General features: G+C 40.0%; 1 protein-coding gene across 2 annotated transcripts in view; it reads right to left on the reverse strand.

The window, feature by feature from the left end:
• Positions 1–336: 336 nt before the first annotated feature.
• MED14 (mediator complex subunit 14) overlaps positions 337–24,165 on the reverse strand; it is a 70,017-nt gene continuing 46,188 nt past the window's right edge. The window contains exons 17-31 of one of the 2 annotated variants that reach the window (XM_045994931.1): positions 21,929–22,089; positions 21,692–21,838; positions 20,952–21,043; positions 19,849–20,001; positions 19,259–19,528; positions 15,756–15,896; positions 14,078–14,189; positions 11,376–11,507; positions 9,379–9,561; positions 8,185–8,420; positions 6,059–6,238; positions 5,373–5,480; positions 3,591–3,716; positions 2,992–3,184; positions 337–457 (exon numbers count right to left, since the gene is read on the reverse strand). In XM_045994931.1, the coding sequence (XP_045850887.1) occupies positions 384–457; positions 2,992–3,184; positions 3,591–3,716; positions 5,373–5,480; positions 6,059–6,238; positions 8,185–8,420; positions 9,379–9,561; positions 11,376–11,507; positions 14,078–14,189; positions 15,756–15,896; positions 19,259–19,528; positions 19,849–20,001; positions 20,952–21,043; positions 21,692–21,838; positions 21,929–22,089 (2,308 nt within the window). In that variant the 3' untranslated portion in view covers positions 337–383. The remainder of the gene's footprint in view (positions 458–2,991; positions 3,185–3,590; positions 3,717–5,372; positions 5,481–6,058; positions 6,239–8,184; positions 8,421–9,378; positions 9,562–11,375; positions 11,508–14,077; positions 14,190–15,755; positions 15,897–19,258; positions 19,529–19,848; positions 20,002–20,951; positions 21,044–21,691; positions 21,839–21,928; positions 22,090–24,165) is intronic. The other variant, XM_045994932.1, reaches the window with a different exon arrangement.

Here is a 24,165-nt window from a genome sequence, read left to right on the forward strand (position 1 = left end):
CTGCCTTAAAAAACAAAACAAAAACCAAAAAAAAGGACTATTACACCCAAAACATAAGAAAACAATTAAATAAACAAGTTGGCATTTCCATAACTTTATAGTATAAAACAGAATATTAAATCTATTACTAGCAAGCGGATACCCATGTTTTACCTAGCTTGAAATGTGTCCCATTTAAACACACTATACAAGTTCACTATACAAAAAAGATTGATGGTCTTTTTGATGAAAGAAGTGCACCCTGAAAATTTTTGCCAGTTTAGAATATTTAGCTCTTAAAGTCAAAAAAGTCCTTTTTTAAACTGACGGCTAAATTCTTTTTTTTTTTTTTTTTTCCTGTTTTGTCTCATTTGTCAGCCTTCCTGGTTTAAAAACAATAGTGTCTATGGACGCCCACCAGGGGGCAGTGTAAGATTAGCCATTAAATCACGAACAGCTGCAAATATTGTGCATTCACCTGCAACAGAGAAAAATGGTCATTAGCTATTCGCAATACAGGAAAGATGCTGTCAACACACTGGTGGGGGTAGGGATAATTAAATCTAAAATCAGCAAGAACTTCAAGGGTCAAAATAAAAGACTAAACTTCAACTGCACAGGTTACAGGGAATTGAGCTTCGATGTTACGATACTTGCTTCTGGTTTTGTTTTTCTTCTTAGGAAATTCTGGGCAAGTCCATGTTAGGTTTGAATTTAAGGAGAAATGCCTTGAGTTCCTCCACTGAAACACTGGAGCACTGGATAAGCCTTTAAAATTGGGTTTCAATGCTACTGAGAGTTTGTTTATGCATTCTGAATCTAATGAAAAGATCGAGTTTAGATTTATGCATCAGTTACAACATCAACGATGTCCTTCTAATGTTGCTTTAAAGGCCAGGTAAAAATGCCTATGATCGCACTGTCCGACAGAACTTTCTGTGCTGATGGAAATACTCCGTATGTGCACTGTGGCTCCTGAGTACCTGTCATGTAGCTAGTGTGCCCGAGGAACTGAATTTTAAATTTTAGTTAATTTTAATTAGCTTGAATTTAAATAGCCACATGTGGCTAGTAACAGTTATATTGGGCAGTGCAGTTCTATGACACATATTGGATTTTTCTCAAACGTAAAGGAAATGATCAGCTCCTGGAGTTCAACATTTATATCAGTTAATGAAAAGAGAGTGATTCTTAAAAGCACTTCACTGGAAGGGGAGGAAGTAACAGGTATGGGGGGGAGGGGGCGCTGAAGTATATGGCACACCGACAATCCAAAAACAAGACTTGTTGAGGGCGGGCAGGTGGGGGGAGGCTAATGACTCATCCTTTTAATTTCCCCTTTGCTCAAAGAAACCAGAGACCCTGCCTTGTACTTCTTGTGAACATTACATAGACTTAAATATAATAAACCCAAACCAGCTGTAAATAATATTAACCAAAAACTGGGTCCCTTTCCTGGCACATGGCCTAACGCCACAGTGAGAGAATGGGAGGCCTCAATGGAAGAATGGCCTTCTGGCAAAGGGCGGGACGTGCAGGGACCCTGTGCAAGTTACTGCAAGCTTCCCTCCAACTGGTACAGAAAAAAAAAGAAACCCCAGATTTGCCCAGTCTAAGGTAGACATAAAAAAAAAAGTCTAAAAAAAGTAAAGAAAAACACTCTCGAAACATCCCAACAATTTCTCAAATAAAAGGAAAAGTTATATCCTTCTTTTTCCTTTCTTAAAAACACATTTTCATTATTGATAGGTAGAAAAATGTGTCTGATCCCAAGAGGATCAAAACATTCTTTCCTTTTCATTGTAAATTCCACGAGACAGTAATGATAATCATCTGCTTGTGAAGAAATGGTCTTATCATCAAAGTTCTACTGGACTGCTACTTTGAAAATTCTTTTAACTTTAAACTTTGTTTCTGAAGGACCTATTTGTAGCTGAAAGAAGAGATAAGTCAAAGGATGAAAGCAGAAAATTGTAAGAAGTGGAAGAAGTCTTACAGCAAAGGAAGCGTACCCTTCTCTACTGCCCAGTGCATTTCTTGTAAACTCTGTGTGAGTGAAAACTTGCCTACGTATATACAATATGGAGAAATAAATAGCGAAAAACAGTTTCTCCCGTGATTCCTGTTTCTAGTAAAATTTTAACACTGTGGTACCTAAAAAATGTTTCAGAGAACAACTTTCCCTCATTTAAAAATGTAATTCTGTTATCATACATCCTAAGCAGAAAGCTAGAGGACTTCCTTAATAGTAGAAATAAGCAAATTTTAATTGAAATTTAACTTCCTTAAAATTAGCAACAAGCAAAATGGAAGAAAAGTGCTGTTTTTGTGACCAAACATTCACCACTGCTAGGAGTTGTGTGTTCCGTGTAGGCTACCACAGTGTGGAAGGGACCTGGTTTACCTGCCAGAAACATCCAGGGTTCCTCGAAAATGTTGTCTGAGAGCTTCATTGTGCACTTGGTGAAAAGGTTCACTTGCACCCGCCTGACACTTATTAAGAAGCCCAAAAAGCAGTGATGCCATTTGTATCAGCTTTTATTCTTCACAAAACATTTAGAAGATACAGAACTTTGAATGATAATATTCTATTCATGATCGTACCATGAAATATGAGAAACCGACATGCATTTCAACTGGTGATACAGAGTGGCAGGTATCGATGGTAGGGCAGGAATTCACAGCCATGAAAAAGTCTATCGTCCTAACCTACGGCTCTGTGGCAATGTGTGCTAGAAATACAAGCTTCTGGCATTAGCAACTGGGTCAGTCCCAATAGTAAATCACTAACAAAAATGAGGTCCAGGCAGCAGAGACATGGACAAAAATGAAGAACCAGTGAGAAAGGAAGAAAGCGACAGGCAGACATTAAGAGGGCCACAGCAGTCAGCGCTCTATTACTAGGATTGGGGGGGTGGGTGGGTAAGGTGGGAGCAGAGGAGAGGAGGAGGAATCTCTCAAAAGAACTTTTATAACATATATGCAATAAAATATCATCTACTGGTCATGTACCTTGTCGTGGTGGGTTCATCTCTGCAAACCTCTTCAGAATGTTGCTGACCATCATGGGAGCAGCAACAGAAGAGTTCTGCTGTCTGGGAATGTCTGCCTGTTGGGTTGTACCTGAAGCCATATCATAAATGATTGGAACTATAATACTAACAGGTTCTTGGGGAGGGACCGACGTTTTCTGAGTTAGTTGAAGCTGAAGACACACAACACATACAAAAAGAACAAAAACGTAGTAAGAAAATAAAACATTTGCTTCCACTTATCAAAGGTATTATTTACTCTATCAGATTAAGATACCTTGGACATAAGAAAACTAGAGATGACAAGAAAAGTGACAAATGATTGAATATTATGGTTAAGATGCAACCGTGCCACACAATTATCTAGTTCAATACGTTTCTGTTATTATTGGAAGAATCGGGAGTACACGTCTAAGCTGACAATTAAGGAGTCTGAGCCTGTTAACTGTCTGAGCGACAGTTAACTCTGAAGTAATCCCAGAGTTGTTCTATTATCCTCGCATGGCTTTTTCCTCAGGGACTCTGCACGTGTGTGCGTGTGTGCACACACACACTCATACACAATCGGGTAGTACTTACAAAAAATAGCATTTTGGATTTCAGCACCACAGCAGGCGTCCCAGGGGGTGCAATGGGCGGTGCGCTGGGAGGGATCGTCAGGCAAAACTGGACGTTCCATTTTAGCTGTGTTGCCTGGTCAGGAAACTGTTTTTGAAATCATGATAAAGTCATATGAACACTCTAGTATAGGAGTCTGAAAGGTCAGGATCTTATTTTATACAATCTATTATTAACAGAACATAAAGATGACAGCCTGCATTATTTCAAAGAAAATGCATATGTGATGTTCCTACACGCAAAGTCAACTCCGGACCTGTGTGACGTGTTCCCCTTTCCTTCCCTCCCGCTCCTTTAATTCCCAAAGCCTATGGATTCTGCTCCCTTGGTGTCTCTGTCATCCGTTCCCACCTCCCTACTTTGACGGATGCAACCAAGCTCCAGGATTGGTGATTTCTCTCATGGACCCTAATGGTCCCTTCCGGTGGCTGCCTCTCCTGGTTCCACCATCTACCACTGCCAGAAGACTGTCCTTGAGCATGGTTCTAACCGAGCTCACAAATGTTTAGCAACATGCAGTGACACATGTTGTTCCTTTCCCTCACCCCACCAGGACCAAGACCTGGTATTCAAGGCCCCTCTTAACTGATGCCAGCTGTCCCAGCCTCAGTCCCAGCTCCTTCTCGAAAACGTACTTGTCAAATTGTGTTAATAATTTCAAACTGTGTTCACTGGTGTTTTTTGCCTTTTTTTTTTTTTTAAGATGTATTTATGTAGTTTGGAGAAAGAATGCTCATGAGCAGGGGGAAGGGCAGCAGGAGAGAGAGAAAAAGAATCTGGAAGCAGACTCCCTACTAAATGCAGAGCCTGAGGCACGGCTCAATGCCAGGGTCCTGAGATCGAGACCTGAGCCAAAATCAAGAGCCAGCCATTTAACCGACTGAACTACCCAGGTGCCCCCACTGGTGCCTTTTTGGTGGTGGTTGTTGTTGCCACATGAATACTTATTCCTTCAAAAATTCAAATGGATATCTTTTTGATATAAATAATGTTTCCTACATGCTACTAGAGCAGAAGCCAAATTTTGAGACTATCAGCAAAGGAACACTGCTGTCCCCAATATTAACAGTAAAACACCAACTGGAAAAAGGAGTGAGGTATTTGGAATTACCCAAAGCAATACTGTAAACATTTGAAAGCAAGTCCTGTAAGCTTGGAAAAATATAATCAGCTGCCACCTGGATTCCATCTATACTGTATACTTTCACAGGAAAGAAGAGAAATTCATCTCCCCAGGGAGGACAGATTTTTTGATAAATGACATTAGGGGAATTGGGGGCATCTGAAAAAGCCAGATCCACCCCTCACATTTGACACTAAGGTATATTTTAAATGGATCAAAAATTTAAAGAAGTAATTTTAAAAAACAAATCCATAGCAGTACTAAAAGAAGCCACAAGAGCATCATGCATCATTTCAGTAGGAAGAATGAATTAAATGTATTTGCTTTTGTAAGAGGTAAGCCACTGGTAACTCGCGTTGCCTGTGGGGAGGGAGACTAGACGGCTGGACAGGGATAGATGGGAAATTTCCCCTGTATCACATCTTGATCTCAATTCAAAAGATACAGAAGGGCTGTGTTACCTATTCAAAGATAAATAAAATCTTAAAAAATAAGAAGAGTGTAAGAGAAAAACAGAAGTACATAAATAGGTGAAAACCAATAAACACTGCTCCCACCAACTTCAACCTCTTCAGACAGTCCTTGTTATATATAGAAGTATGCGCGTCACTCTAACTTACCAGCTCTAGCTTCATAATATGCACACAGTCCCTGAGGATGTGTGTAGGAGCTCCTAACAGCTTGGTGAAGGCTATTAATGTATTGGCTTTAAATGGCGGTCCTGCGACCTACAGGGATAAATAAAGCAAGTTACTCCACATTCTACTTTGACTCTTCTTTTTGTTGATGGTACAGGCATACCTTGGAGATGTGAGTTCAGTTCCAGCCCATCCCAATAAAGCAAGTAGTGCAATAAAGTGAGTCGAATGAGTTTTCAGCTTCCCCAGTACATATAAAAGTCATGTTTATTCACATCATACTGTAGTCTATTAAGTGTGCAATGGTATTATGTCTAAAACAATGTACCCATCTTAAAAAATACTTTATTGCTAAAAAACGCTAACTACCACCTGAGCTGTCAGTAAGTCACAATCATCCGTCACCATAATAAAGAAAAAGTTGGAAATTTTACAAAAAGTACCAAAATGTGACAAGGAGACATGAAGTGAGCAAATGCTGGTGGGAAAATGGCCCTGATGGACTCGCTTCATGCAGGGTTGCCACAAACCTTCAATTTGTTAAAAAAAAAAAACCAAACAACAAAAAACAAAGACAAAAGCAAACCAGTGTCTGTGAAGCAAAATAAGGTAAAGTGCAATAAAACGAGGTATGCCTGTATTAAAACTATGTATTAAGAAACACATACTCTTGTTTCAAAAAACTTCTCCAAAACTTGAAGTTCATCGGGTTTCCACTGTCCTGCATTTTCAGGTGTCACTTTTAGCTGAAGTGTTTGGTTGGTTTTCGGACTAAGGGCTACTCTGCATTTCAGGGCATCAGTTTTAAACATGATCACTCCAGGTTCGTTGGAATTTATCAGCTGCAGCTGCAAAACATGAAGGGTGCATCAAGTTAGTATGCAAGACAAAGAGGAAATGAAAACAGAGAGAACTGTTTCAGAGGGAAAACTAAAAGTTGATACCTGCTCCCAATCAAAAATATCTAGGCCCCGAGAACCATCAATTGCCAACATCCCAAAGAAGGAACTATAGGTGTCTCTCGAAGGAAGAACATAACACAACCTACGGAATATTCTCGTAAAGTAACAAACTTGAGCTAGAATTCAGGAGTTAGATTTGTATGGTAGACCAACATTATAGAAATGTGAGGGTCAAAAGGACATGTTAAAGAATTCCAAAGGAATGCAATCAGCAAAATCCAGACTGTGAGGAACTTGACACAGCAACAGATACGGCTGCTTCAACAAATAAACTGTGTGAGAAGAGATGGAGGGGGAGTCTCCAGTTTCAGAGACATAAACTTGTTTGGTTACTGCTTTAGACTGTAAACACCATGGTAACTTGGGAAATCTGGACACCAACTAGCTATCTGATGATGAAGAAATTGTCTTTATGGATGAAATGAGGTCTGGGACTTGCTGTCAAACCATATGGGAGAAGGAGCTATAGAAGAAACAAGACTGACAGGAGTTCACTGTTGAAGGCAGGTGATGAGAACATAGAAGTTCATTATATTCTCTTATACTATTCTACTCTCAACTTGCATATATGATTAAAATTTTCCACAAGAAGTTTTTAAAAAATGGCACAGTAGAAGAAAAGAATAAAGAGCACCATTACAAAATGTTGGATCTGGGTTGGGACCTTATACTGGCCCAGGAGCTGGCAAATTTTTCTGTAAAGTAATGGAGAATAAATATTTTAGGCTACATGGTCTCTGTCACAACTACTCAATGATGCCATCATAGTTGAAAGCTGCCATTAACAATATGTAAACTAATATATGTGACTACGTTCCAGTAAAACTACATTTACAAACAGGTGGTGGGTAGGACTTGCTCCCCTCTCCCAACTGGGGCCAGTAGTTTATTGACCCCTGCTCTATCATAACATGTTAATTATGCAGATGAGCAAAATGAGGTTCTAATGCCTTGAAAGCTTATGTGGCTTCTAAGGGGCAGAAGAAGGGTAGATCACAGGTCTCATAATAATTTTTTAAAATGCTAATTCATTCAATTTATGTTAAGACCTCTATTATTTTCAAATCTGAATATAAAGGTTGAAGAATAGCTTGGTGCCATCCACGGAGCAGATATTTTAAACATTTGCCATTCTACCTCATTAACACATACATGTATCAAAAGTTATAAATAACATATACTGAATAATACCAAGACATTATGCTAAGGGTTTTATAAGAAATACCTTGAACTCCCACAATTGTTATGAGTTAGGTAAATACTATTATCTACTATTATCAAAAAGGTAAAGGGATTTGCCAAAGCATGGACTGGGTACAAACCCAGACAGTAAGACTCTAGAACCAGGACTATCAACTCGGAACTATTTCCTGAGGATATCACCACAGGACATTAGTCTTTTTTTTGACTTTTTCTATATCAGTTCAGCTGTTCATGAACCTTGTGATCATAAATAATTTCATTTTAATGGAGAATCCAATTCAAAGTCAGCCTGCCTGCAATAGGGTTCCAGAAGGCCAAAAGCTGCTTGTATGCTACTCTCTGCAAAGGCAGATTCTGGGAGCATTTGTCCCATGACACTATAGGGACGCTGTAGGACCTATCTCTAGGCCTGTCAGCCATAGAACAGGAAACTATAAAATGCAGGAACATGTTAAATGTAAGAATGGAAAAGGAAACAGTGGGGTCCATTTTTAATGCTAGAGCAGTTCCAACAAGCTAGCTAAAGGAAGTGAGAGAACATCATTTTAGTTCAAATGTTGTTCCGTGGGGCAATTTATTAGCACCAGCCTTCGACAACCATCACTGAGGAGTTCACTAGGTACCCATACCGTTTCTTGTTGAATAATTCTTTGAAGGTGCCGTCTCATGATGACCGATCCAAGGAATCTCTCAAGCGGAGAACAAAGATAACTACCTGCCAGGCCAGGCACAAGGCCTGGTGTTGGAGAGGGCAGCAGTAAAATGTTCAAGGCACTGTGAGTGAGGATGGTAGGTATGGAGGCTGCCCAGGAGCGCTGAGGTAGTTTACGAGGTGGAGGCATGTTTGTTGGCAAAGTCTGGGAACCTTTTGGGAAGGAAAACATGTCATTTCATTCACTAATACACACGGTCCCACTGTTCTGTTTTGCTTTTGTCATTAAATCTTTGCTAACCTAAAGCAATCCATACTGTTTTCCTTACTCCTTGTGGCATAACAATCCTATGTTAGCTTCTTGTTAGCAAAATGGCCAGGATTCCTCTCCCTATAGCTGGGTTCCTTGCAAAGTGACTTTGTAGCAAGCCCTTTGAGAGACGGAGCCCATTTCTCTTACTGGAATCTGGGCTGGCCCTGTAACTTGCTGTGACTTAAAAGAATGCAGGGGAAGTGACGTGGTGCCAACTGCAAATCTAGGATTCCACTCACGTTCTTGGAACCCTGTCCAGCCATCAGGTGAACAAGCCTGCGATCAAGTATGAGACCACAGGGAGCTGAGGAAGCCACGCCACCTGGGGCTATTTTACACCAGTCAGGCCTCAGCCCACGCAGGAGCTGATGATAAATACATGAGTGAGCAAAGCAGAGCCCGGAAAAATCACCCAGCTTGGCTTAGCCTGAATCACCAACCTATGGAACGGTGAGCTAATGTAAGACTGTTGTTCTAAGTCGTTAAATGTTACCTGGCAAAGCTAACTAACATACGTGCACAATTCTGTTCTGTGTTAATTTGTACAACCTTGTCAGTTAACTTGAGGTGTCCCTCAAGGTCTAGTTTTGCAGCTAAGCTAGTAGATATAACAGAAGCACTGGGGCTCACCTCATAAGACTTCTGGAGGAGACATTTCCCTCTCTTACATTTTCCTTTAACTGTCCAAATTAACCACTGTTAACCAATTTACTAAGTGGATTGGAGTTTAAGTTAGTAAGTATCTCCATTTAACAAGCAGGTCACAACTTTCAAATGTGAGGATGGAAAAAAAAAAAACAACAGGACATCATGTGGAGGTTAGACTAAAACGGACACAAAAATGGTGATTCTGCTCACTTGTTCCAGCTCGAGGGGAATGAGAAGCATCTGGTACCGGAGAATGTAGTGATGGGTTGGCAGGTGACATTCCAGGCATGCGTGTTGCTGGTGAGGGGCCGGACACTTGAGGAGACCCTGGCCAGTTCCCAGCTCGTCCACTTGGTGACACCATAGTGTATGGAGAACTAGGGTCCAGGGTTCCTGTAAACAAGTGAACAGATGGTTTTCAAAACCTGTATATTAATAACTGAAAAGTACTTGACACCACTGAAATGCTCGACACTTTACAAGGCGATCATTTTTTTTCTTCTGCTATTTCACTAAAGTATGCGGCTTTTGCACGTGGCACACCTGAATCTCTATTTTGTGTAGTTTATGTAGTTTTTAACATGACACAAAATTAGAAAAATATAGAATGAGAAATGATAAAAGGTACCTTTACACAAGCTTCAGCATGTTCAATGTGTAAAAATCTACACACTATGCAACGACCTACTATTTTCAAAATCTATTTGCAAACGTCTTTGAAAATGTTGAGCAAAAAAATCTCAAAGCTCACTTAAGGGCAGAAATCTTTTATTTTTCAAGTAACCCTGACAAATTATGTTTTTCATTCTACCCAAGGCTGAGGAGAGGGAAATTTTCCCTTTTCTTTCTTTAGTAAAGGCTACACTGACTGAGAAATGGACCAAGAATCAAGTCTTGAAAGCAGCAACTTCCTGAATAATTTGATTATTTAAATTTCATCCCGCAGTTACCTTTAATCAAAATAAAAACGGAGAAAATACTTTTACCATATATCAGAGAGTAAATGATCCTAACTTAAAAGTCTTATAAATTGGTAAGAAAAAACACAAGAATACATAGGCAGGCATAAAATAAGAAATAACTAAGACTCATGAAAGAAAAAAGGTTTAACTTCATTAATAATCAAAGAAATGCACATTAAACAAGAAGATACCACTCTTTACCTATCAAAATGACTATGATTTCTGAAAGTCGTAATACCCTGTGTTGGCAATGATGCATGAAAATAGACATTCTTGTCTGATGCTAGAGGTAATTGGTACAGCATTTTGGGTGAGCAATTTGCAGTATGTTTCAAAAGCTTTAGAATTTCTCAGACGCTTTGAGACAGCAATTCCATGTCTAGCAACTTACCTAAGGGAATAATCATGTGAACAGAGATGATACCATTTGCCGTTGTAAAAAAAAAAAAAAAAAAAGGAAACATTCTAAACATACAATAGGAGGGCAGTTAAATCACGGTATGTCAACAAAAGGGAATACTATGAAGCCATTTAGTAGGATGATGTAGATCTCACAAATATTAATAGTAGATAGTAAAACCACAGATGCTACACAGCTGTAAAAACTGAGGAAGTCCTTTATGCTGTGATTTGGCATGGCATTCAGGAAAAAAATAGATGAAAAAAGTAAGGCACTGAAGTATGCTGTCCCATGTGTGAAAGCGGTAAGAACAGTTACAGGCATCTGCCTGTGTATGCACACATCTCTGCAAGGACACATAAGAGATGAGTAACACTGAATGCCTTTGGGGAGAGCAACTAGGTGGTTGGTGGCATAAAAACACTTTCCTGGCTACCTCTTATATTCTTTATTTGAACCAATTCAAAATAGAATTTTTTAGTTGGAAAGTTAAAGAATTCAAGTCTCAAAACAATACATATGGTATAGTCCCAGTTGTGGAGGAAGGTGTCCGAGAGGAGAGACAAGCAGACAGGTGGAGAGCAACAGAGAGGCGAGCAGGCAGGCAAGCCGGGGGGTTAGGGTTAGACGGGAAGAGCAAGGCAGAAGCAAGGGGGATAGAAAGTCCAAAGCAGACAGACTAACTGGTAGATCTCTGCATGGTGGGATCAGGACAAATTCATTTTCTTTGACGATTTCCCCAACAAACAAAGTGCTAATTTTGCAATAAGAAAAGAATTTATTTAACAAAAAACTACTTTCACGTCAAATTCTTAAGCTATTGCGATTTCCATGTATGGACTCACCATGTGGACTAGCAAAACTGGCCCCTGGTCCTATTGAGATTCCATGCGAGGATGGGGGAGGAGTTGGAACAAATGACGCTGGTGAAGGGGCTCTCAAAGCCCCACTGGGGGAGCTGGCAGCATGCAGATTTCCTAATAAAGGAAAATAATTATAGATGATCTTGCAGGACACATACTATGTCCTGGCCAAGGACCTCAAGTTAAGACTCTCTCTACAGATTAAAGAAATAAGTAGTAAAGCTCCCTTAAATAGCACAAAGAAATCTGGAATGATTCTGTTACTGAAAAAGAGAGAGATCAATTCAATGGGGCCCAAATTTTAGCTCTTATAGTGACTGAATTAAAAAAAAAATATCCAGTGTACTTTTGTGTTTGCTCATTCACTCTTTCAGCAAGTGGGGATGAATGTTAATTTCATGCCAAGCATTGCTGTAGGCACTGGGGATGCAGCAGTTGACAAGACAAAAATTCCTGCCCTCATAGAGTTTCTATTCTAGTAGAATGAGGAAGACATCAAATGTATGTCAGGCAGTGATAAGTGCTATGGAGAAAACCTGGGCAAGGCAATGGGGCAGTATCATGTAATGGTGGAGATGGGTGCTGTTCCTTCTATAAAGCAACCCCAGAAGACTACTCTGAGAAGGAGGCATGTGAGTAAGTGAAGGGTAAGGTGTGAAGATACCCATGGGATAAGATACGCCAGGCAAGAAGTAGAGCTAGTCCAAAGGCCCAAAGGCAGTAGCAAAAATAACAGGGAAGAGACCAGTGTGGCTGGATCAGTGTGAGCCATGGGGAAGTGGGAGGAGTTGAGGACAGACAGGTGGTGGTGGTGGGAGTCCCAAATCACACAGGGACTTGTAGGCCATTCTAAGGACTTAAGGTTTACCCTGAATGAGATGGGAAACCATTGCAAAATTTGGAACAAAAGAGTTATAAACTAGCTTCTGTTCCAGAAGGATCACTCCTACCACAGTGTAAAAAACAGACCACAGGGCAGGGGCAGGGAAACCAGTTAGAAGCAAGAGTAATAACCCAAGTGAGAGATGGTTAATGGCTTGGGCGAAGGTGGGAGGCTGAGGAGGGCTAGCATCTGGATAAATTCTCAGTACAGAGTGGACAGTATCTGGGACTGACTGAAGTGGGTATGAGAGAAAGAGGAGTCCAGCATGACTCAAACAGCTCTGGCCAAGCGGCAGGCAGGAAGGGGCTGCCGTTTCCAGGAGGTGGGGCAGGGTGCGGGGTTGGGCGGGCAGGTGTTAGAATTGAGTCTCAGCCATTGTCTACACATCTACAAGGACATGCTGACTAGAGAGCTGGAAAACACAAGACTCGAGTTCAGGGGAGAGGTCTAGATGGCAGACATTAAAAAACTGAGAGCAGTGAGCTTAAAATGGGATTTAGCTACAGGACTAGTTTCTACTGAGAATCAGGAAAGGGGGAACCATGCTCCCCAAACTATAAATAAATGTGACATGGAGACACTCACTACATTACCATCACTATCCTCGGTATTCACGTTTCTGACTCTCTACTCCTGTCTAAGAGAATTTCGTATCCTCCACCTAATACCTAACACAGTGCCTTACGTGCAGTATGTTCACCAACATGATAACCTTTCAGTGTCGCTTAGAGATTCAGCTGTGGGTCTGCTGTAGGGATTAAATGGATAAAGTGCTCAGAACACGGCTTGGCACACAGCAAGCACTATATACCTGTCTGGCACTGTAATTATTTCCAAATAATTATTTCTACTTCCTTCTACATAAAACCTCACTCATACCCTAGAAATGCACACCCCTTGGGTTCTCTGCCCACGTCTCCTGTTCTGCTCCTTGCTCCCTAGCAGCTCCTTCTCAGGCTCCTACACCTGGGAAGCAGCTGCTGGTACTCCACAGGGGCTGAGCTCACCCACCCAGCTCAGCCTTCAGTGACCTTCAGCGACATGACAATAACTTCCAAATCTTCATCTGTGGTTCCGCCATCTCTGCTGAGCAGGTAAGGGGGTTATCTACCCAAGAAATCTGATACCCGTCTTCTTTGCCAGACGACACACTTGAGAGCAGAACTGTATTTGGCTCGCTGCTGAATCCCCAGCGCCGTGGAGCATCTGGCCCAGGGCAAGAGTTTAAGCGACACCAACAAACTGTCCAGTTAAGAGTAAAAATTAGGCATCCTCAAGTAGTTCTATAGTGTGCTTCACGGGGCTGCCAACAGAGCCATTTTGTTGAGACAAGAAGGCTGTGCACTGGCCCACTCTGTGGGGCAGGGCACCTTTCACACATACTAGGACTCAGCAAACTTGTCATGTAAGGGGTCATCCTAGCAAGAGAGCAGCCCTGATACTGCAGGAATGGGTGTGGCTGGGTTCTCCCAAAACTACAAAAACAGGTAGATGGTGGGTAGGACTCGATTTGTCGGCCCGACACAGATCGTGTTGTGATCAGCTCTTCTTGGAGCTGTGCCGTGAGCCTGGCTCTGGGTGACAATACCTCCTCTTAATTCAGATCTTTTAAAGTGTTCCTGAGTCATGAACGCAGCATTCATAACCCTGCCGTAAGGAACAAATGGCAGGTATCTAGCCACAGATCAGGAGTGGTCTCTGAAGGTCTAGGCTGCATGTGTGGTGCTTGTGTGTGTGTGCGTGCGCGTGTATGTTCTGGATGTCAAAGCTGAACATGACAAGAGAATAAGTAATATCTCACCTGGAGACTGTGTGTGCATCATAGAGGGAGACTGACTAACTGTGCTGTGGTAAGACGCAGGGGGCGAAGTAAGGGGATAAGCACCTGATGATCCTGGTTGTTTGGGAAATGGCTGAAAAGAAAAAAAGCACATGTTGGTCAAACAGTCACGTGCGTATAGTGTATCATACATATAGCTGATGAGTTAACCTTCACACAGTTCACTGGTTACCAAACAGGAAGCACGGGATATGAAAATGTACAAAATATACATCAATACCACAAATTTTTAAAAACTCTCTGACTTTCAAAATGTTTAGAAAAACAGCAAGAACTCACTCCTGACCTTGTAATACCTTTGTTTATATCCCTCAAGATGTTTTTTGCTTACTTTATCTACCATATCACTGATTTATCTGTATTGTTTATCTATCATTTCACAGATTCCAAGATTCTTCCCCCACCCCTTTAGTATTTCTGAAATCAGGGTGTATCTTCTGATTCATGGCATGACACAGTTTACCCGGCAGTGTTGTTTCTGGCAGTTCATAAAAAGTACTGCATCTTACATCTGGTGGAGTTTTGAAAGCCAATGAAATACAGTAGTTTAACCTGACCTCTCCTCACCTTTACCTTCATCTCCAGCAGTGAAAAACCTAGGACATGTAATCCTTTCTAGTTTTTTATTTGAGGTACAAATCACATATAGTAAAGGACACAAATCTTAGAAAATGTCCAGTCTGATGAATTTTTACGAATGTCACCGCCACAGAGATCGAGACACAAGAATACTACCAGTGCCCTGGAGGTCTCCCTCATACACCTTCAAAGGCTTTATCACTGCCCCAAAGGTAAGCACTGTTCTGACGTCTGTCACTCAAGCTTGATTTTGCCTGTTTTCACATTTTCTATAAATACCGAATGTACTCCTTAGTGTTTGGCTTCTTTTGTTCAACATTACGTCAGTAAGATTCACCACGCAGTTACACGTGGCAATAGTTTTCTTGATTTCTGTAAAGCATTCTACTGTAGGAACAGACCCAGTTTATCCACTCATTCTGTTGCTTGGTATTTGGGTTAGTTTCCACTTTTTACATAAATAACGTTCCTATGAACACTCATGTTTTTTGATGCATTTCTGTCGTACATATACCCAAGAGTAGAATTATAAAGTCACAGGTATGCCTAATGTTCCGATTTCGTGCTCTGGAATATTCCTAAACACCCCACAAGGTTGTTAGACCATTTCATGTACCCTCCAGTAGTAAATGAGTCTCAGCTGCTGCTAATACAAAATGTTGCCAAGAATAACCAATTCCCTTCTTAGAGCAATTTTTGTGGGTATGGAGTATTATCTCATTGTGGTTCTAAGTTGTATTTCTGTGATGCCAAATGATGTTGAACACTCTTTCTGTGCTTACTGGCCATTTGGATATCATCCTTTTTTGTGATCACATGGCTAATCACCTCACATCATTTTAAATGCACAAGACTGAGGTTAATGCTATTTCTGGTACTGTTCACTTGCCATCACTAGAAGCCTCCTTCTCTCCCTCTGTCACTATTTTTTCATATGGACTTCCTGGACACCTTGGGCCCACCAAGATCTTCTTGCCTTTTAACAAAGATGCTCAGACACCTGAGGAACCCATTAAGTTAGACGAATATGGTACCATTTAGAATTTCAGCTAAACATCACCTGTTGCTGAGGTGGTGGCTGGAGCTGTGAGATTAAAGAATCCATCATATCTCCTCCTATGGGAGAAGGGGGATTATCGTCCTCATTTACAGATCTTCTTCGAGCATCCTGATTGCTGTCAACAAACATATTCAGGAATGTCTATGGATATAAACAGGTAGAATTCAGATTATCTTACTTAGCTTTAGTAACTTATTTTTAATCATTTAGACTATTTTAAGAGAAACAAATATACTACGCCCATCTCTAAAACAGAAGTTTGGTACACAGCCACTACTATGAGGACAACCTGGAAGATATACTGATAATTTTGAATGGGGGAAACTGAGGAAACTGGTTAACTGCAACAACAGAAACAACATCTAAGTTAAAAATCCTGTCAATTAAGAAGTATTGTGCAAGCACAAAGTCGAAGAGAGAAGTATAGCCTGGCACCTCCTCACAAATAGTAAGTATTTCCTTATTAACTTCTGAACCAGAAATGCAGGAAACAAAAGAAAAGTTGTATGTTGGCCATCTAAGTAATTTCAATGACTTGGGAAATTTCCTTTTTGGTGAGAGTCCTCACTTTGTAAGCTAGAAAATATGACAGAGGAAAACTGAATGCAGAAACTAAGCCATCTTTCCTCTTTTTATCTTAACGTGACTGAAATTTTAAACCACCAAGAGTGGGACAATCTCGTTTTATGGGATAGGTCATCAAAAATTAAGCAAGGCTACCAGAATTTGTGTCTCAAGCATTCTCTTCCTTTTAATACTCTTCATCTTCCCCATCTTCAAAAACATAGATCAAAAGCTTACTAGGATCACTAGGAAGCTTTTAAAAGTACATCGCTTGATTTCTAATGAAAGATGATGGATTTACAACACACATCTTATCTTTTCCCAATACCCCACTGAAACTCCTAAAAAATTTTTTTTTAAAGCAGTAAGTTACAAATACAGAGAGAATGGGAGAAGAAAAAAATAGCAATGAATTCTGGAGGCTGTGGAGCAGATGGCTGAGTGGTAAGTGAACTATCCAATGTGAGGAAGTTGTATCCTAAAGCTAACACTGGGGAAAGCCAAGAAGCAAAGCTATTTCTGTCCAGATCCTCAAGACATGTAGGAACTGGCAGCACTAGACACCCCTGGAAGTGGGGATGAAAGTGGGACTAAAAATAGGACTGGTCAAGTCTCTTTAAGAGACACTAAAAGCCTCCCAGAGCTTCTGTCACTCTCACTGAGTGAGTTTGACTTGTAACACTCTGGTGGAGGGTTCTTTGGCTATGGGGACTCTAGCATCGATCGAGAGGAATGCTGTATTAAAAATGAAGATTATGGGGCACCTGGCTGGTTCAGTCAGAAGAGCATGCGACTCTTGATCTCGGGGTTGTGAGCTCGAGCCCCACGTTGGGTGTAGAGATTACTTTAAAAAAAAAAAAAAGATGATTAAAGTTTACATACTGAATGTTGAAAATAGTAGTTTCCTTCTCTTATTAGATTTGCCAAAAATTGGGGGCCAGATGCACACCATCTATGCAGAGACTTGAATACTCCTCTTTTGGTACTCATACCAGCCCAACAAAAAGACCTAAAGCTACTGACACTGGGAGTTACTCAAAGAAATGGCCCAGGCAGATGAGCCTACAATGAAGACCAAAGTCAGCAAGACTCACCTTCTAGTAAGAGCTGTGAGTTAAGAATCACTAATATGAAAGAGAGCAAAACAAAACAAACAAAAAGCAAGGTGCATGAAATGGAGAATATGTAGGAAAAAAAGGGGTAAGAAAATATAAGATAGCCATATACAACAAAGATGTCATAAAAGGAACACTTAGAAACAAAAGAGAACTCCTGCAAATTTTTTAAAAGATGGCAAAACAAATTACCCAAACCAGAAAGACTCAAAGGAAAAAATGAAGAAATCTCCCAGAAACAGAGAGAGAAAAAAACTAAATAAATAAATAAATAAATCAGAAAATCAGAGGATAAGTCCAGGATACCAAACAGCAGCATAGTAGTGGTACCAGAAAGAGCTAACAGAGAAAACAAAAAAAGAATTGAGAAATAACACAAGGAAATTCCCACAGCAAAAGGATTTAAGTTTCCAGAGTGAAAGAGCCTACTTAGTTACATAAGGTTCGAGAACTGGAACAAGATTAAACACCCCAACAGTCACAATGGAAGTTAGAAGACAATGGAGCAATGTCTTCAAAATTCTTAACAGGAAATGCCTGTAACCTCAAATTCTATACACAGCCATTCTCTCAATTAGATGAGGGTAAACTAAAGATGTTTTTAGGTACACAGAAGTCTCAAAATAACCTCCCATGTGCCTTCTCCCAGGAAACTATGTAGACCGTATTCTACCAAAACAATGGAATAAACTGAGAAAAAGACTGGCAGTGCACGTCATAGGGCATGCCACGCAAGAGAGAAGCCAAGGACTCTCCCTCTTCCCCACCCTTCTGTAGATTCCTAAATCATCACTGTGCAAAGGGTTTGGGGCACATCATTCCAGATTGGAGGTCAGAGGGCTGTTGTAGAAGAGACTTCTTCGAGATGAAACCAGTGAGGTTTCTGATACGTGAACGCACTGTGAGGAGAGTTACATACATGTGAGAGGCTTTAAGGTTGAGTTACTGATAAGTATACAGAAACTTAAGCAAAAAAAGTAAATTAGTAACTCCCAGGAAAATAAAATGTTGAAGAAAGGAAAAGTAATTATAGTAAGCTTGGTGGATACTCTTTACATATTTATAATAATGAAAATACTGAAAAATCATCTGATCAAAATTGCTGCCTAACCATACTGCAAGGGTAGGAGGAAAAAAAGAAGGTATACTGTGAGTAGCCTGGGAGGAAGAAGAGGCATATAAGAATTAAAAAAGAATTAAACCCTCATCTTGCACTGTGAGGATCAGATAATGCCCTCAACTAAGAAGTCCACAAACAGCACTGTAAGCATGTTACTTAGAGATAAGGATGTAAATACCAAGAGAATCACCATCTAAGAGTTGAAAAGAGCACAAAAATGGGAAGACTGCATTACAAGCCACTAATTTTCAAAACAAGCCTTTGGAACTATTTGACTCTAAACTATAAGCACATACAATTGAGCTATCATACAAGAATCTGCAGGGATTGTGGCCCAGGACCCTACATTAAAAAAAAAAACAAACAAACAACTTCATGGTTGAACCGATGACTCAAACTTTCTCAATAATCGATGAGAAAGACATTGTTGAAGTTCCTTAAAATTCCAACTAGCAAACAGGACTCTCTTCGGTATCATCCACCTTATGCATTACAAGAAAAGGAAATTTTATCATCTCATACAACACAGGCACAGCGCTTTGTAAGAACTTCCCATTCCTTTGGAAGGATGTGCAGAGGTGATGAACTAACACAGCTGCTTATCAAACAGGAATCTGTTGCTCTCCCCTGTTATTTCCCCCTTTTAAAGGAGTTGTTATAGAGATATTTACATTTACTTATGCTGTAATACTAAAGTCAGTTACCTTTAGTCCGGGTGCAGGATAAAAACCTTCCACTAACTTGCTATTATCAAACAGACTATAGGCACCATCCCGTATCGCCACTACGCCTCGGCTGCGGCAGTAAATGTCGATGCAGTACATGTTCCTAAAGGCCAGTCTGATGTGGGTGGATGACTGTGGCAGGATGGAGAAGCACTGGTAAGCAGTGTTGGTTCTCTGGGTCAAGCCCAACATTGGCACAGTGGGGAGTTTGTTGATGGCATTTAATGGAGCCTGAGTATCAAAGAGTACCTAAAAGGAACACACACAGTGAGGGCAGACGGTTTCCATACAAATGCTAAAGCCTCAGAATCTTCTATGTCTAACAGTCATAAACGAGCCAAGGGTCTTCCTGGAACATTCCATACACCTTTCCCTTGAAGAGAATGCAAACTACATCACTGCATCCACTTTGAATCAAAGAAAATTCTCCAAGAAGAGTGCAAGATATAAAAGACAAAAACACGCACCCTTGTCACTGAAGACAAGTTAAGCCCACATGATTTTTGGTTTTACATGAGACACTAACACTGTCGGAGTCACAGTTTTACAAAGAAAATAAACTTAATTACCTGTAATAACTGAACCACATTTGGTGTTTTGTTGAACATTTCCTGAAGCTGATGGAGAATAGTATTGTGACAGTTACTGCAACCTGAGTTTGGACCAACAGTGCCCAAAGAAATGTGAAATTTCTGATGTATGGAATTCCACTGGATGCTAATCTAAATCAAAGAGATTACATGTTTCAGAAACTGAGAGAGTAACAGATTCAAGCAGAAGAAAAAACAATGTTTAAACAGTAAGGCAAAATGCCAAAGATCTACATGAGGTCTTTCTGGAAAGTCAGTCAGAAGACTGGACACTGTAAACTCCAAAGTGTTGTTACTATGGACCGCTGCGTTTGTGGAGTAGGTATTTATTAGCCCACCTCCACCAAATAAAACAGAGAAGGTGCTAAAGAAAAAATATGGATTACACTTTATTTGGAAATTATTATTAGTGTTTCTTATTTTTCGTTTTTATCTAGGACTGAAGAAAAGTCACCGTCTATGTGAGCACTGTCATAAAGGGAAAGGAAACCACTTCCAACACAGATGCTTTTAGTTTATAGATTTTAAAACACTTGATTAATTTCTGACATTACTTGATGTGGAAGAGTCCAGAAAGAAGCCAGCTGGCTGAATTTTTGTACTAAATTTCTAGGACTTCATATATGGAGTGGGAAGAAAATGAGGAAACAGAGATTACAGGGAATGCCTTTAAGATTGAGATGGGACCAAACAATGTTAATAATCATGTGATCAAAAGCACAAACATACAGTATTGTTCAAAACCATTAGCAATCTTCAGGACAATAATCATGTTGCTAACCAGATTTGAAATCGGTAAAGAAAAAAATACAAACACCAAAAGTACATTACCTGGTCTAAAACTCATCAAGATTATATAACCCATCAAAGACAGCATTAATTTTCGCTTCCAATTTTAAAAAGTTAAGCATTACAGTATACTAGTCTACTATGTATCATCAAAGTATTTAAAATTTACCATTTTAACCCTTATTTTTACTTGAGTCCTCAATTAGTTCAAGGCAGTTTTCATAACTTTTGAATTACTGATTTTTAAAGGATCTATGAGAGGAACTTCAGTTCTAATTAGTTCACAGACTTACTGAGCTTCCCTTGGTGGTTCCATAACACAAGATAAGTTTTCGGTAATTATAAACACGGACTTCTGAGAAAATATTTAGATGAGCAGGTATGTCTAAAGAGAAAGGAAGCAAAAAGGAAATTAAGATGATGCATGCAAAACTTTAAAACACATATTTGAAGAAGAGGGCATCTGGGTAGTATCCTATGCCTAGCTGGAAAGATCTCTAGATACATAATTTCGTTAAAAAAAAATTAAAAATAAAAAAAAGGAATGCGATGGCATAGACAGTAGGCTTCCATGTCCATTTCTACAAAAGGGGTCTAAGGCAGCGGGCAGATACTGAAGCAGTACAGCACAGCAGTTAGGAGGCTCCAATTCCAGCTCTGCCCTTTCCTAGCCGTGCAAGCTTTGGTAAGTTCTGTAGTCTCAGTGACTTGTTTTCTTCATTTGTGAACTGAGGAATAACTCACCCACCTCACAGGGTGACTGTGAGGTTTAAACGAGTTAACACAAGCAAACTGTTACATTGTATGTAGACTCTCAATAAATGCTACCTGTTATTACAATATGGTTAGAGTTCGGAGTAAAGATTTCTGGATACATAAGAAACTAACAGTGGTTATCTCTGGGGGAAAGACTGAGGTAGAAGGGAAACTTATTTTTCATTAGATATTCTTCTGAAATGTTTTTTTTCACGATGTTTTCCTCTTCAGTTAAAAAAAGCGGGGGGAGAGGGGGGAGGAAGATTATCACATGTACCTGGTAGAGAACGTGCAAATTCCAACACACACTCATATAATCGTGCAATGCTATTCCAGTCATTAAGGAACATTTCAACCACTTTTCTACCACCAACAGGTTCAGACAACAGGTTTTCATATGTCAGATAAACATGTCGCGATGGCCCTATAGGATTAAAAAAGAGGATTAACAGGTATCAATACCAAAAAGAAAACCCCAGAAATATGCAAAGACAAAGTGTGTGAAGCATCTCACCTTGCTCCCTAGTAGAAGTGCCATTAAGTGGACAATTCGCAAACACTAACTCCGCCACCCATGTGCGGTTATTTCTACCTTGTAATCGGAAAGTGCAGTCGAGAAGAGAGCGGTCCAGAGCCTTCTGGGTTTCCTCATTCACACCCTTACAGGGAGGAATTCTGGCCACAGAAAAGAAAAGACAGAGCATATGAAGTATACTTTGTATCACAGAAAAGCAAGAGCACAATCTACACAACAACAGTTGGGCTATCACATTAGAGCTTCAGTTCAAGCTCTACTACTAGGCTCCTTCTGCGCAAGAAGGAAGCTATTCACAGCAATTCACAGCACTGGACCCACTTCTATTCAAATCAACACAGACTAGGACCTCTTACTTTAATGAAGTGTTTGAGTGTTTGAACAAAGTATGTCTGTCTTCATCCTTATTCCTATTATTAGAAACACTATGATTCTTCAGCATGAAAATCAAGAATATTGGCTTTCTATGAAACCTATCTAGAACATCCTAATGGAAAAGCTAAGGGGAAAAGAATACTTGTAAAACCACTCTTTGAGAACACAATGATACAGTAGAAAGAACACAGGCTTTGGAGTCAGAGACCTGCATTCTAATTCTGACCCAGCCACATTTAACCTCTCTGAATTTCAGTTTCCCAATGACACGACGGAGATAATTACCTTACGTGTCACTGATTTTAAAACACGACACAACATACATTAAAAGTGCTCATGGCAGCTGATACAATAGGTAATCGTGTAGGTTAGCTCCCTTTGTGGTAAACCCAAGTCTCACTGATGCCAAGATAAAATGCCAGGTTCCTTATCTCTCCCCACCTCTTCAGCAGAGGTAACACTCAATGTGATGAAGCTTTGCATGTACTAACTCATTTTAACATGTTTTCACCTAAATGTATCACATATAGAAGAGGAATGTATTAGATTTGGTGTAAAATACCTACCTACCCATTTTCCTCTTGCAGCTTTATGAACTACCTTGTCATAAAACATTATGAGGTAATATATTTTCACTTTTTTTTCCAGTAATAGATAAGATCATGAGATAATGTATTTTTTAATTACACATTATCCTTTAACTCCTCGGGAAAGTGAGTTAATTCTTAGACTTGGTTTAATGATTATCTGTATCTAAGTCTAACAAAAACTGGAAACATGGACTCTTGATTCAGGCCTCTTACTCAGAAACACCTAGAATAGGGTTTCTCAACCTCCACAATATTGACATTTTAGGCTGGATAATTCTTTGTTGTGTAGCCTTAGTCTCTCCCTCCCAGATGCCGGTAGTACCTCCCACCCCTCCTTCTCAGTTAATGATCACCAAAAATATCTACCAACATTGCTAAAGGTCCCCTGGAGGGCAAAATCACCCTGGGGTTGAGAACCACTTGCCTAGAATAAACAATTCAAGAGGGCAAAAGAGAGACAGAGATTGCAGATGATTAAAAAAAAAAAAATGTAGGGGAGAATACAGCTACAGTTTGCATAAAAAGAGTATTAACATAGTACTAAAATTTTCTCAATTACAAATTCCACCACAGCTCCTCTTAAATGTATATATATATATTTTTAAACATTTCAAAAGTTAATCTTTCCGGGGCACCTGGGTGGCTCAGTCAGTTAAACATTTGCCTTTGGCTCAAGTCACGATCCTGGGGTCCTGGGATGAGCCTTGTGTCGAGCCCTGCAACGCCTCCTGTCAAGGCTCACTGCTCAGCCGGTCTCCCCTCTGCCCCCGCACCAAACCCCCCGCCGCCATGCTCTCTCCCCCTCTCTCAAATAAATAAATAAAATCCTTTAAAAAAATGTTAATCTTTCACACTACATAATTTTTATCACTCACTACCAGAAAAGATTTTATCCAACGTTATCTGGGGTAATTACAGAAATTTCATACACTGCATATATGCTTGTCAATTTCGTAGGTATACTGAGGACTTCTCCTTATCCATATCCCTGAAAACATAACCCCAACCCACTGGAGTTATAAAGCAGCCAATTCAGATCGATTATTAAATCTTGATTTAAAAAATATAATAATGTAGTACATTTTCTTCCTTTCATATAAATAGGTGTTTCATGAAATCCATCTGGTTAGAAAATGAACCCATAGAAGCCAGCATGTCTTTAAATAAAAGAGTAAGACTTACAGTTCATGCTCTAGGGACAGCAAGATCCTAAGAGTGCATTCTATGCTGCCTTCTTCATCTGTCATACAC

Source organism: Meles meles, chromosome X, assembly GCF_922984935.1.
Source record: "Meles meles chromosome X, mMelMel3.1 paternal haplotype, whole genome shotgun sequence".
Lineage (NCBI taxonomy): Eukaryota > Metazoa > Chordata > Mammalia > Carnivora > Mustelidae > Meles > Meles meles.